At 39.6% G+C, this 15268-nt stretch overlaps 1 protein-coding gene across 1 annotated transcript in view; it reads right to left on the bottom strand.

Annotated features, from left to right (window-relative positions):
* Positions 1-318: 318 nt before the first annotated feature.
* Positions 319-15268, bottom strand: part of kcnj19a (potassium inwardly rectifying channel subfamily J member 19a) — a 49065-nt gene continuing 34115 nt past the window's right edge. Inside the window, exons 2-3 of the mRNA XM_083567281.1 lie at positions 14067-14283; positions 319-4140 (exon numbers count right to left, since the gene is read on the bottom strand). Coding sequence (XP_083423407.1) covers positions 3488-4140; positions 14067-14283 — 870 coding nt within the window. The 3' untranslated portion in view covers positions 319-3487. The remainder of the gene's footprint in view (positions 4141-14066; positions 14284-15268) is intronic.

Raw genomic sequence — 15268 nt, 5'->3', positions numbered from 1 at the left:
CACCCTTGTGGCTGATGTGCACAAATCTCTAAAAGCACAGTCCATAATCTACATCTTCTAAGGAAAGTGGAGGTTATTTTAACAGTAGATGGAGACTAAAGGGCGATTAATAGAATGCAAAAAGCACATACAAATCATATGGTCAGGTGTCCACAAACTTTTATCCATATACTATAGGTATGGGTGATAACATGATTTGACTATAACAGTGTACGTCTTTGTGTTTTATTGCGTAAAGAATGTTAAAGACCCCATGCCACGTGGGGTGAACTAAACGTGATGCTAAATAAGCAGCTCAGAAGAACAACCACAAATGAAGCCTCTTAAATATAATTTATTCATTTCCAAACTAATGGACTATGATGAGAGATGGTGCTACACAGAGACGTTCAAGTGTAATTGCATGCACACATGTTTTATTAGTGTGTCTACGTGAGCATGTGTTTGTGTGTGTGTGTGTACACGTGTGCGTGTGTGCTAGAGTGCTTGGGGTCCGTTGCACCAACAAGTTAAACGTTTTCTGGATGGAAATGTAATTGTCTGAACCAACTAGTCGTAGTGTGTTAGTAGTAACTGCTAGAAATAGTAAAGGTTTATGTAAAATGGGTTGAATCTGTTACATACGTAATGAACTTGCAGTGTTTTTAGCATAATTAGACATTTTGTGGCAAATGACTAGGATTATACAAACCACAATTTCCTTTCTTGTGTCTCTCAAAAGGGTTTCACAGTTTTTTCTCTTGCATGGGAGTCATCACTAAACCCAAACTGTACACCACCAACAACAAAACAAATACAATTTGTGGATAAAGAAAACAGTATTAACGCCACTGACATATTCTTTTTCCAGCAACACTGCGATCATTCCTGCCACCTGCACTAGGACTAGGTATTAGTTATTACACAGAAGCAGCACAATATACAGTTGAAAAAAGAAAATAATAAACCATTTACTAACTCCTGGTAATATGCATGTAGTGGTGAGGATAAAATAATTTTTTTTTAATTTATCTGCCACATGTCCAATAACCACCATATTTAAAAAGCCTGGTTTGCTTATATCTACAAAAAATTTAACGTTTATGTCTTTAATAAATATAGGTAATATATATATTTTTATTACCTTCTCACTTGACAGAAATGCTATTAAGGGGCCGTTGTCATATTGGACATTGCATCAACTTCTGCTCATATTAATTTCTAAATCTCCATTTGACCTGAATTTAAGGTTTGCAACCATTTTTAGTTTAGGTTTTTGGTAATTGTTTACAGTCATAAATAATGCTGATTTGGCATTTTCACACATCATGCATTTCATTATGTGAACTTTTTTGTTGATGGCCCCCTCTATTGCTTGCGTTGAGAACACCAAGGTTCATCGGGTTTCAGATTTTCTGATGGATGCGGGTGAATTTTGGATGGTGTAATTTGATATCAGTCTATTAATATACACAATATGGCTATTTATGTCCATAATGCCCATATGTACTTAGTGAGAATCCTATTTCAAAGGCAAGGCATTGGAGTTAATGGGGTTTAATAGGGTCGAGGGCGGATCTTTGTGCAGAACAATCAAATTCTTTCACTCCATCTTTCGAAAACCATGGAGGGAGATAGTAGCTCAGTAGCTTAGCTACTAACAAGGTAATTTGTAATGTTGCAGCATACAAAGGCATCATATACAGTTTATTTACACTGATCAGGCATAGCATTATGACATTATAACATTATGACCTCAAAGTTGATGTGTAAAAAGCAGAAAAAAATGGACAAGCGTAAGGATTTGAGTGAGTATGACAAGGGCCAAATTGTGATGTCTAGACGACTGGCATCCCCAAAACTGCAGCTCTTGTGGGATGTTCCCGGTCTGCAGTGGTCAGGAATATAGTAAAGTGGTTCAAAAAAGAACAGTGAAATATATGATATCATATTGTACAATATTAAGCAAGTGGTCATAATGTTAAGCCTGTTTGGTGGTCATAAAGTTATGCCCTGATGGGGAATGTGTTTTTAACATTGTGGCGAATGTTTGGAAAATTCCAACATACGAGTGTATCATCATTAGCTCTCTAGCTAACCATTGGACTTTAAAAGCAGTGTATAGTATGCAGAGAGTACCAAACATCTCTATACATAAAGGAAATGTCTTCCAAAAATTTTAATTTAGACCAAATTTCTTTTCCTTTTGCCTTTCAGAATGCTTTTGACACACATCATTATTATGTCTGGATCAGGAAGCTGTCATTGGTTGGAATGGGCTTTAAACATGGCAGATATTGCATGCATATTACACATGGCACTGTTGCTAAGCTTTAGAAATTCAAAAAGTCTTACAGGCCAACTGAGATGTGGGCGTCCACCAACATCCATCATTACACAGTCCCTATGCATGGAGTCTTTAGGGCACCCTGTGATTGAAACCCAAAACATGTTTTTGGTAAATACTATTCTTAATTAGCATGCCACTGGTGTTTAACGACAGATTTTGCATTCGTTTTAGCATTAGCATCATTGCCCAATCGCATTACCATTCCACTCTCTTTATGCTAACAAGATTTTTACCCGAACAGCAACATTTTGACACAATTTTTGAAGCAAGAAATGTTAATTATTGTAAACAATCTATTATTTCTCTCTGATCTTGTGTAATCCTCTGATAAACCCCATATTTGAAACAGACATCGGTTATGTTGAGGTATTTGCTAATTTCTTGCCGTCTAAAATAAAAGATTCTCGGATATTACACCTTTAAAAAAATCTGTGGAAAAATTGAGTGCCTCAAAAAATTTCCTAACTTCATTATTGCCAGGAAAAAAATAAAAAAATGGGAGCAAGAATTAGTTTCCTTTTAGGAGCATCTGTCTTCTCTGTAAGCAATTTTTTTTTTTTTGCATGCATTATTTATCTCACTGCCTGGTACCGGGTATAAAAATATATTAAATATTTCAGAATCAGATTTTTTTTTTTGAAAGACAGCTTTCAATGCCAAAGTGAATCCAGTAACTGAGGACAAGATGAAATGAGTGGCAAATAAAACTGTAAATTTAAAATGAGTAAGATGTGTTTTAGATGTAGTAGTAGCTTTGCTGTAATAACCTTGACTGCAGTTGGGGTCAGTATTCATAGCTGGTACCTTATCTTGTAACTTTGGATGATGTAAGTCCTGTCTGTCATAGCGTTAACAATTTATGACCTGTTGGTGCAAACGGACCAGAATAACAGAAGTTCCATTTAGGGTCCAGAAGTCTGTGTAATGGACACAAACCAAAACGCATCCGAAGGACTAAATACCCTGGTCTGTTCATGCAAGGATCCTTTTACTTCTCCATCCCACTTCCTGATCTGTGTCAGGATTGTCTTTGCAGTTTATCCATGACTTTATTTTCTTTTTAAAATATGCTCTATGTATGCTAAAAGTTTTCTTTCATGCTGATGCCAAACCCAAACAAGGTCAAATCCCAGATAAGCAAACAAAGTCTGTGTGACATCAGCGGTCAGCATTCATCCTTCTCAGTTTGGCTGGCAGCTTGTCCTCCATCCTGGCTCCAGCTGAAGACAGAGGAGTATGTGGAGGTGCATGAGTGTGTTGCAGGCCGATGGCAGGTGATGGCATCGGGGACAGGCTTCTCTGCTGCAGGTCTCCGGTGGACATGGTCATGGGTTCAAAGCCCACTCTGAGGGCTTTGAGATGGAAATCGTCTGATTGGCCCGGACCAGAGCCCATGCGCTGCAGTTTCAGGGGCAAGTCACCCGTGCTGGATGCCTTCTCAGGGGCCTGGGAGCTCAAACGCAGAACGTTCTTGGGCAGCTCCTCTTTCCCAGATGAGCTCATCCTTTGGAGTTTGCTGGGCAGCCTGCAGGAGGCGCTACCTCCATGGCTGGGCCGCTCTTCCCCCAGCTCTAAGCAGTTGACAGAGAAGACACGCTCACGGTACGGTACGGTGAGTGGAGAAGGAAGCGAGCCCTTTTCCTCATGCTCATCCCTCACGCTGTAGGGTGGCGTAGGGACCTCAAACGTACTGTGAAACTGAGAATAGTCCACACGGAAAAAACCTTCCTCTAGAGACATGACGGGCAAGAAGCGGTGACCCCACAACACCTCGTCCTCGGTGTAGGAAGTGCGTGCCTGGCATGTCATACCTAAAACACATGGACAAGCAGAGACACATTCATCTTCAAATTCATTAAATAAGGAGGTGAAAACTTTTTAATCTGCACACAGTTGTAAAGTGTTGATCCAGTTGATATGTTTTGATTAGTGATAGTAAAAAATTATGAATATACTGTGTATATAATAAGAACAACAACAACAACAACAATTCTCCAGCTCTGTCAAAATGTCTGTTTTAGCCAATATCCTGATTCTGGATCTAATAACTGAAACTAATAACACGATAAGAAGTATCTGGTGCCTGAAACTTGACATAGACGTAACATTAGTTCAAATAACATAATGTTAAACATATTAAAACAAGCATATAAGTGGTACAGATCTTTAAATTCGGAAAAAAAAAATGTCATTTGTCAACAAAGTGTTCATAAAATAACAAAGATCATTTGGAACATAATTAATGGCATGTAAAAATGATCATGTACAATGTGTCAGTGGAAAAATAAACCCACCTATGAATATGAAGTTCAACCAGAAAAGTTAAAAAAACGAGAATATTAAATGAAACCTGGGGGCTGTATGTTTATAATTAATAAATTATTATTCTGTTTGTGTCTTTATGCACCATTAGTGCACAAACAGTGTAAAGTTTAATTAGATAATATGTTCATTTTTATAAGCACTGAATGAAAGGCTATCATAATAGGAACAAGTTCCTATGTTCATTAAAGAGATTGAGATATATGCTGAAGTTGTATGTGGGGGGGTAAACAAAAAGCTGTTTGTGAACATGTTGCCGTCCCCCACCCCCCCTTAAAAAAAGAAAAAACCCAGGCAGAAATGTTTAGAAGCAACAACATAATGATTTGTCACTGTCTTTAGTTTCTCTTCTGTTGCCTCTATCGCTGGGAGACTAACTTACACTCTTCGAATGTAGTGGGTCTCTCTCTGCTGTGTGTGTGTGTGTGTGTGTGTGTGTGTGTGTGTGTGTGTGTGTGTGTGTGTGTGTGTGTGTGTGTGTGTGTGTGTGTGTGTGTGTGTGTGTGAGTGTGTGTTTGTGTTTGTGTGTGTGTGCCAGCTACATTTGTTTCTTCAGCTAGCAGCTGAAATGAGATATTCAGCGGTTCATAAACCCTCCTGATCGTTACTAAGCTCTGCCAGCGTGCTTCATACCCGCAGCCGAGCACGAGCAGAGACGGGGCACAAAATCCGATTGCTCGCATTTCAGCTGTTTTCACTCCAATTTAAATTAGTCAATAAACCGATTAGTCCAGACTTGTTTGTCCCTGGAAAGTAAAAAGAAGTCATTCAGGCTGTTCCAAAAGGCTTATTCATCTGCCTGCACAAGGAAATAAAAGGTAGTGAACAAACAGCAATGAAAGGCAGAGAGAGAGACAGATAAACAAGGTGAAGGACGGTGACAGGAAGTCACATAAAACATCCCTGAAAGAAGAAAGGCATGTGCTTTTAATCACAATGTGGTACTGTGCATAAGTATTAGGTGCTTTTTATTGATATGTGAAGTTTGTGTTACGATTTAACACGTAGTGAATTCGTTTGTTTGAAAAGATTTGATGCAGAAATTGGCGTATGACAAACTAAATATTGATTGATAAAGTAAGGGATATTAATAATTAACTAATATATTTTTTTTATCAAGTTTGAGAAAAGGTGCAATATAAACATTATTAATATTATTATTATTATTAGTAGTAGTAGTAGTAGTGCTAGTATTAGTGGGACTAGTTAGAGTAGGAATAGTAGTAGGAGTAGTAGATTAGATTAGATTAGATTAGATTAGATTCAACATCATTGTCATTGTGCAAGGTACATGTACAGAGCCAATGAAATGCAGTTAGCATCTAACCAGAAGTGCATAAGTGGCCTATTTACAATAATGATTAGCAGTGTGATAAATAAGGGTATAGGGTCCATATGTATAGGGGTAAGAGGGTGAATAATGTACAAAAGGTGCAGCAGGCTTATGTATACAATATACTGTGCAAAGATGTCGGGAGATCACATGCTCAAATATAATTATGTACAAGTATGAATGTTGTATGCTACAGTATACACAGAATAAATATGGGTGGAATAGACAGTGGTGTGGTGATAAACAAGTTATGGATGGTGCAAAAATGCATAGTGGATAAGCAGTGCAAAAAAATAAAGTAGTAGAAGTGGTAGTAATAGAAGTAGGAGTAGTCGAAGTAGGAGGAGTAGTAGAAGAGGGAGGAGTAGGAGTAGTATGAGGGGGAGTAGGAGTAGTACGAGGAGGAGTAGGAGTAGTAGAAGTAGGAGAAGTAGTAGTAGGAGGAGAAGGAGGAGGAGTAGTAGGAAAAGAAGTAATAGGAGTAGGAGAAGTAGGAGTAGTAGGAGTAGGAGGAGTAGTAGGAGTAGGAGTAGTAGTAGGAGTAGGAGTAGGAGGAGTAGTAGGAGGAGTAGGAGGAGTAGTAGGAGTAGGAGTAGGAGTAGTAGTAATAGGAGGAGGAGGAGTAGTAGGAGTAGGAGTAGTAGTAGGAGTAGTAGGAGTAGGAGTAGAAGGAGTAGGAGGAGTAGTAGGAGGAGTAATAGTAGGAGTATGAGGAGTAGGAGTAGTAGGAGTAGGAGTAGTAGGAGTAGGAGGAGTAGTAGGAGGAGTAATAGTAGGAGTATGAGGAGTAGGAGGAGTAGGAGTAGGAGTAGTAGGAGTAGGAGTAGTAGTAGGAGGAGTAATAGTAGGAGTATGAGGAGTAGGAGTAGTAGGAGTAGGAGTAGTAGGAGTAGGAGGAGTAGTAGGAGGAGTAATAGTAGGAGTATGAGGAGTAGGAGTAGTAGGAGTAGTAGGAGTAGGAGTAGTAGGAGTAGGAGGAGTAGTAGGAGGAGTAATAGTAGGAGTATGAGGAGTAGGAGTGGTAGGAGTAGTAGGAGTAGGAGGAGTAGTAGGAGTAGTAGGAGTAGGAGTAATAGGAGTAGGATAAGTAGTAGTAGTAGGAGGAAGAGTAGGAGGAGTAGAAGTAGGAGTGGGAGGAGTAGGAGGAGTAGTAAGAGTAGAAGTAGGAGGAGTAGGAGTAGAAGGAGTAGGAGTAATATAAGTAGGAGAAGTGGGAGGAGGAGTAGGAGTAGTAGGAGGATTAGGAGTAGTAGTAGTAACTGGAGCAGTAGTCGGAGTAGGAGTAATAGGAGTAATAGTAGTAGAAGTAGCAGGCGGAGTAGGAGTAGTAGTACTTATTAATAATGTATTAAGTAATTTACCATATTTCAAACAAAACCAAGTTTTCCTGCGATTTAACTTTAACACAACTATTGCAAAAAGAAAATAAAAGAAAGGGAAAAAACAAGCCTAGAAGCCGATTTCTTTAGAAAACCACACGAGTACACTAAAGTAAATGATGATCAGATTCAGATGTTTGCACACAGCATTAAGGAACGATCTTAGCGTCAACATCAGAGAATTTTTGTTCATTTCAGTTCGCAAATCTCCACACTCACAAACAATAAATAAAATGTAATAATTTCGGAAACATTTAATCATGATGATAAAAAAAATATAAGGAATATTTAATGTTCCTGTGCAGGATTTCTTCTTTGATCAACTCCTACATTTTAATTGGTCTCAGTCTGATTCCTTTATTGGAATCCAAATGCAATACAGATTTATTAAAAAGAGCACCTTGTGCATTGACATACACACACACACACGCACACACACATTTCCGTAGACATTTCCTAATTATCCCTGTTACATGGTATCCAATTCAGCTCAATGTGTAACGTGAAGCTCTTTAACTCTAATTAAATGGAAATGTACCTCATTCCAAAGCAATCTACATGAAATCCATTGAACTGTTTGCTGTGATGCGATGATTTAGTACGTACTAAACCATCACCGCCAATGTCTTCCCTTCAAGCTTTTTAGAATCAATTAGTAAAGGCTGGTCATGTGAGTGACTGGAAAAATTGTAAGTTCTCCTACCTCACAGTCCATGTGCTTCTCCATAAACAGCTCTTACTTACATGTCTGTGATTTGGCCCTTTGTATGAATGGTTTGCTTTGTTGTCTTTTTACTTTTAATAATGCATTTATTTTTCAGATTAATCAGAAAATTAGCACTGCCAACCATAGATAATAAAAATAATCAGTTTGACATTTCTGTTCAGGGGCTCCTGCTGATCGATAATCGCTTATGAGTACATGACGAAACTACGCTCTGGCACAGAGGAGCATCAGGAGAGATTTACCTGGTATAGCACTGAGAGGAGGGGGGGGGGGGGGTCAAGACAGTGAGAGAGACAGAGAGGAAGGGAGGGTGAGAGAGACAGAGAGAAAGAGAGAGAGGGAAGGAGGGAGAGAGACAGGGAGAGAGACAGGGAGAGAGGGAGAAGGAGAGAGACAGGGAGAGAAACTGAGAGAGACAGAAAGAAAGAAAGGGTTAGGAAGACAGCGGGGAAAGGAGTAGAGAAAAATGGAGAGAGACAGGTCGAGGTACAGGGAGAGAGGGAGGGGGAGAGAGACAAAGAGGGAGTGAGGGCAGAGAGACAGGGAGAGAGACTAAGAGATGACGTTATGACATGACATTATAACAGTATGAGCGGTGAAGTGAAGAACACTGAATATCTCTTCATCATGGCACCTGTTAGTGGGTGAATATATTTGAGGCAACAAGTGAACATTTTGTCCTCAAAGTTGAAATGTTAGAAGCAGGAAAAATGGGCAAGCGTAAAGATTTAAGTAAATCTGACAAGTGCCAAATTGTGATGTCTAGACGACTGGGTCAGAACATCTCCAAAACTGCAGCTCTTCTGGGATGTTCCTGGTCTGCAGTGGTCAGTAGCTATCAATAGTGGTCCATGGGAGGAACAGTGGTGAACCAGCGACAGGGTTATGGCAGGCCGAGTCTTATTGAAGCATGTTGAGAACGAAGGCTGGTCCGTGTGGTCCGATCCAACAGACGAGCTCCTGTAGCTCTAATTGCTGAAGAACTTAATGCTGTTAATGCTTCGCAAGTCAGCATGTGGCAGCAAAAGGCAAACACAATTAGGCAGGTAGTCATAATTTTATGTTTGATCAGTTTAGTATCATACCATAGAACACATTGAATTCTGGGATAGATTTTATTTCATGCTAAATTCAAGTTCCAGATGTTTCTCTGTGATGATGGGAACAAATATCTGAGCTTGTGCTGCAACCAGGACCATCTGTCAAATGTTTTTGAATAAAGAAAACCCAGAAATTATTACCGTAATTGCCTACGGCTATAAAGTGCACCCTTATATAAGCCGCACCCACTGAATTTGACAAAGATTTTTATTTTGAACATAAATAAGCCGCACTAGTCTACACTGAAACTAATAAACTTTACACAGGCTTTAACGAAAGACAGTGTCTGTTACACGGTGTAATGGGTGAAATATGTTGTGGCTCCTTTAAGAGCAGAGCGGTATTTTGGGAATAGCCTATTTGGGAATATATTCCTCGGTCTTGCATGTGTGCAAGACCGAGGATATATTCTTATTATTTTCTGATGCTCATTTCTAAGTTTCTTTGACTAACCCGTAACGCTGTTGCCAAGAAAGAAAGAAAAAAGCATGAGTTTTGGAAACCTGTCTGTGCTTATATGATTTCTGTTGCAACTGGAGTTAGTGAGCTCTCCCATGACCCAGACACTGTCTTCCTCCTTCCTTTCACAACTATTTCTCTCGGGTGAGTTTATCTTTTGGTATCGTCGTGCGTTTAAAAATCTCCATCGGTGGAAGTTTTTTCTCCCGATGTCGTGCAGCTCAGAACACAGGTGAGGTGCGTTTTTTTTTGTTTCCGTTCGGAAATTTAATTGGTCTAATGTTTTGGTGCTCAGTTTCTTGACTTGAAGTTTGGAAACCGGGAAAAGCCCAGGAAAAATCCATTAATTAGCCGCTTTGTTGTTTAAGCCGCGGGGTTCAAAATGTGGGAAAAAAGTAGCAGCTTACAGTCTGAAAAATACGGTAGTTGCATAATATTTTTTTTTTATTTACTTTTTTGTATTATTAATCTTAATCAGTAAATTCACTTTTTTCAATAGTTTTGTCATTTTTATGTTTCCTTTTTCAATTATTCTGTATATAGGAAAGAGATGTGGAGGAGTAGAGAAGTACAGAAGAAACATACACATTATCTTAATTTGTCCTTTGTCCATTGGTGTGGATGTTTACTTTGTTGTCGGTTTACTGCTTGTTTCTCGGAGGTACATGGAAATAAATAAATCATCGAGAACGTAATCCACACTGCTCATCTTCATTCCGCACACCGCTGCGTATCTTGTGTGCTTTCTCAATCCTCAAGTCTGATGATGTTTTATCGATGTGTCAGAAACACAGTGCTTTCAGCAGAGCCTTGAGTGCTACGCATCTCTCTGACATCAGCCACGTCGCCTGGTCGCAAAACGCAGGAGCGGGTCAGAATGAGTTTTCTGGAATGCCACGTGTCAGAATTAAGAGTGTTCATGACTTTCCTTGGTAAAATAAGAAGTTGTGGTTACAGGATATTAGCAGGGATAATGCTGGTCAAAGCAGCTTTGTATTTGCCACGCCATTTAATCTCAGATAAGTAGCAACTCTTTAGATAACAAATTCACGGTTATGTTTAGTACATTTGTTTGTGAATGTAAAGCCCTGCAAACGGTGACCTTCACCATAGCAGATGTCTGTGCAGAGCTCACAACATCAACAAGGGCACCTCACATCCCAGTCAAAAACTGACTTCCTCCAGCATTATTATTTTATCAAGAATTCATGCAAATTCATTTGTAATAAAGGATTTATGTACCGTAATTTCCGGACTTTAAAGCGCTACCATATATAAGCCACACCCACTGAATTTTACAAATATTTTTATTTTGAACATAAATAAGCTGCACCTGTCTATAAGCTGCAGGTGTCTACACTAATGTACTTTACACAGGCGTTAACGAAAGACACGTTACACACAGTGTAACGGGTGAAATATGTTGCGCTTCCTTTAGGAGCATAGCGGTATTTTGGGAATAGCATGCCACTGCATTTTTTTCCAGTATTACTGCATGTGTGCAAGACCGAGGAATATGTCCTTATTATTTTCTGATGCTGATTTCTAAGTTTCTTTGACTAAACCTTAACGCTGTTGCATGAAAAAAAAAAAAAAACTCAAGTTTTGGAAACCTGTCTGTGCTTATATGATTTCTGAGCGAGCTCTCCCTTCACCCAGACTCAACGCGTTACAACGGCTTGTATCTAAACAGTAGCCTACCAAGAAAGTCATTGTTCACTGTCTTCCTCCTTCCTTTCACAACTATTTCTCTCGAGAGTTTATCTTTTGGCATCATCGTGCGTTTAAAAAAAAAAAATTTTCTCCCAATGCCGTGCAGCTCAAAACACAGGTGAGGTGCGTTTTTTCGTTTCCGTTTGGAAATTTCATTGGTCTAATGTTGTAAGTTTTATAAGTTTATTGGCTTGAAGTTTGTGAAACCGAGAAAAACCCAGGAAAACTTCATAAATTAGCCGCTTCGTTGTTTAAGCCGCGGGGTTCAAAGCATAGGAAAAAAGTAGCGGCTTATAGTCCGAAAAAATACGGTATGTAAGTTACCACATAAGGCCAGAAGACGTAAAAAACATCCAATTCTGAAATGTCAATTTAACATCCACTATAATGTACAGTGGATTTATTTGTCCATCTTGATCAAATAAAATAAACCAAGTGCTAGTAAATAAATGAGTTCAGTGCAGTTAGAATCCATGAGCATCACCTCTACTTTATATGAAATTTGAAATATCAAATAAATATTTCAGGCATTTATTGCATGAGAGAGAGAGAGAGAGAGAGAGAGAGAGAGAGAGAGAGAGAGAGGTGTGGAGAAGGAGAACAGTAGAGACGTACACAAGGAGGGAAGTCGAGGAAAGGAGAAGAAGTGAAATAAAAGAGAAGGCAAGGGAAAAATTCAGGGAAAGACAAAAGAATAGCTTTAGAAGTGAAGATGAACAAAGGAGGAATGGATTGAAAAAAGTAGAAAAGCAGGGGAGAAGAGAAGTAGAGACAGAGAAGGAGAGAAGTAGAGCAGGATCTAAACAGTCACAAAGTAAAGGAGAGCTTTATAGAAGAAGTAGAGAAAGTGAAAAGTAGAGAAAGGAAGAGATATAGAGAAATAGAGGAGGAGAGAACAGAGAAGGGATGTAGAGAAGGAGAGAAGGAGGGAATAAAAGAGGTGATAGAGGAGAGGAAGGGGGAAGTGATGTAGAGGAAGAGAACAAGGAAGAGTTGTGTAGTGGAGAGTTGTATAGAAGGAGAGATCTAGAGAAGTAGAGAATGAGAGTAATGGAGAGACAAAAAGGAGGAGAAAAGGAAAAAGATGTAGAGAAGGCGAGAATTAGAGAAGAGATGTAATGAAGAAAAGAGGTGTAGTGAAGGAAATAGATGTAAAGAAGAAATAGATGTAGAGAAGGAGAGAGCTGTAGAGAAGTAAATAGATGTAGAGAAGGAGAGAGATGTAGAGAGGTAAAGAAGAGAAGGTGGGATGTGGTGAAGGAGAGAGAGAAGTGTTCAACACTCATATATCAAAGTGGCATGGTGGAAAAACAAACATTTTATTATGCACAAAATACAGCTGGAAGCATGTTTATAACACTGCTTTCATAACTCAAAGTGTGTGTGTGTGTGTGTGTGTGTGTGTGTGTGTGTGTGTGTGTGTGTGTGTGTGTGTGTGTGTGTGTGTGTGTGTGTGTTAAAAAGGGGGCAGACTGATGGATAGAAAGGGGAAAAATGTAGAACGAGCAAGAATTAGACAAAGTTAGACCGGAAGAAGGAGAGGGAGTGTGAGACAGACAGACAGACAGACAGACAGATGAACAGAGTGAAATTGAAAAATCGAGAAAGACAGAATAGAGAGAGGAAGGGGATAGAGGGAGACAAAAAAGGGACAGAAAAAAGAGAGAGACAAAAAGGGAGATAGGAGACAGAAAACATGAGTGTGTATTAAAAAAAGTAAGAGGGAAAACAATAAAAAAGAGAGACGATAAGAAGGCTTGTGAGAGAGACAGATGGAGGAACAGAATGATGGACAGCCAAATAGAGTGAGAAGGAGAAAGAGACAGAGAGATAGAGAGAAACTGAGGGTGTGTGTGACATAAAGCGCATGAGAAGTAGACAGAGAGAGTGAGAGAGAGAATAAGAAACGAGAGAAATAAGCTATATGAGCAAAAGTATTGGGACATATGTGGTTCTTTGTGTGGTTCTTTCCCAAACTGTAACCGCACGGTTAGAGGCACACAATTGTGTAGGAGGTCTTCGGATGCAGTAGCATGAAAATTTCCCCTCACTTTGTGCCCCTGTGCACAAAGCCAGCTCCATGAAGATATGGTTTACATTTGTTGGAGTGGAAGATCTCCTGCTGCAGAGTTCAGACCTCAACTCTATTAAACACTCTACCTTTGGGATGAACTGGAACCCTGACTGCACCCCAGGCCTCCTCACCTCACCTTCACCAGTACCTGAGTTTACTAACACCCTTGTGTCTAAATACGCACAAATCTCCAGAAGTACACTCCAAAAGCAGATGGGGACTAAATATGGAATGGGATGTTCAAAAAGCACACACCAATCTTATGGTCAGGTGTCCACAAACTCGTCCACATAGTGTATCTAATTACGGAAAGAAAGATGGAATGGATGAATAGTATGACGGATAGAATGTGAGGTGGACAAAGAAAATGAGACTGAAAGGAAATGAAGAGATGTGTTCAAATCTGGAGTGATTGGTGAAGGAAGATGGAGAAGAAGAGTGGTGTTTAGTGTTCCTTTATGTGGAGTACAAATTATTGAGCAGTTTTTAAAGAGTTGTTCAAAGAAAGAAAGAAAGAAAGAAAGAAAGAAAGAAAGAAAGAAAGAAAGAAAGAAAGAAAGAAAGAAAGAAAAAAAGAAAGAAAGAAAGAAAGAAAGAAAGAAAGAAAGAAGTAAGAAGGGAAATCTCACCGGTGGTCTCGACGATGCCCTCTAGGATGACAACTATCTCAAACTGCTCATTCATGAGCGATCTCTGTGAGAGGTCGAAGAAGGGGCTCTTGGGATTGATCTCGTGGCAGATGGTCAGAGGAGAGACGAGGAAGAGCTGATCAGCTCCCGTCCCAAATCCCACATCCAGTTCACACTGGTCTAACGGCAAGAACTCACCCTCAGGGGTCTGACGAGACTGAGACAGATCGAGAACGGGATCGTCATTATCATTAATAACATTCATAACACACGCACACACACACACACACACACACGCACACACACACACACACACACACACACACACACACACACACACAGGATACACATACAGTATATGTATTTCCTGTTGTATAATAACACTAGCTTTTAGCACGTAGCACACGTCATCACTATTTATCATCATCATCATTGTCGTCCTCTTCATCTTCTTCATCATCATCACACACACCCTATTTCATAAGAAATATAACATGTAGCATGTCAGACACATGTATCATCCTTCACATTATTATCATAATTACCACCACCATCATGATCATCACCTTCATCATACCACCACCATCTCGATTATCACCACCATCATCAATATCATCAACATTGTTATCTCCACCACCACCACCAATATCAGCACCATCATCATACCACCACCACTATCACCATCACCACCATTATCACAACCATCATCATTACTACAACCACCATCAATATCGCCACCATCATCATACCACCACCACTATCATCACCATAACCACTTATATCAGCACCACCATCACCTTTACCACCACCAATATCCACCACCATTATCATCACCTCCACCTTCATCTCCACCATCACCACCAGCAACACCGTCACCACCAATATCACCACCATCATCATCAGCACTATCACTACAATCACCACTACCACCATTATCATCTTCACCACCTCTATCTCAATCATCACCACCATTAGCATCAGATTTTTAGCACCATTAGCATCAGACCACCACCACCACCACCGTCATTATCACATCCAACACCACCATTTTAATCACCATTATTATTACAACCAACATTATGAACACCATCATCATCATCATCAGAGCCTCATTATCACTTAAATAATCACCTAAAGCAAAGAGCCGGTTTGAGAATGGAAGCATGTATAGAATCTGTAGAAAAGTGCAGTGGAGTTTGCTG

The sequence above is a fragment of the Silurus aristotelis genome, assembly GCF_946808225.1.
Source record: "Silurus aristotelis genome assembly, chromosome: 17".
NCBI lineage: Eukaryota > Metazoa > Chordata > Actinopteri > Siluriformes > Siluridae > Silurus > Silurus aristotelis.
The sequence above is the reverse complement of the archived record's forward strand: the minus strand, read 5'-3'. Positions and strand labels throughout refer to the sequence as shown.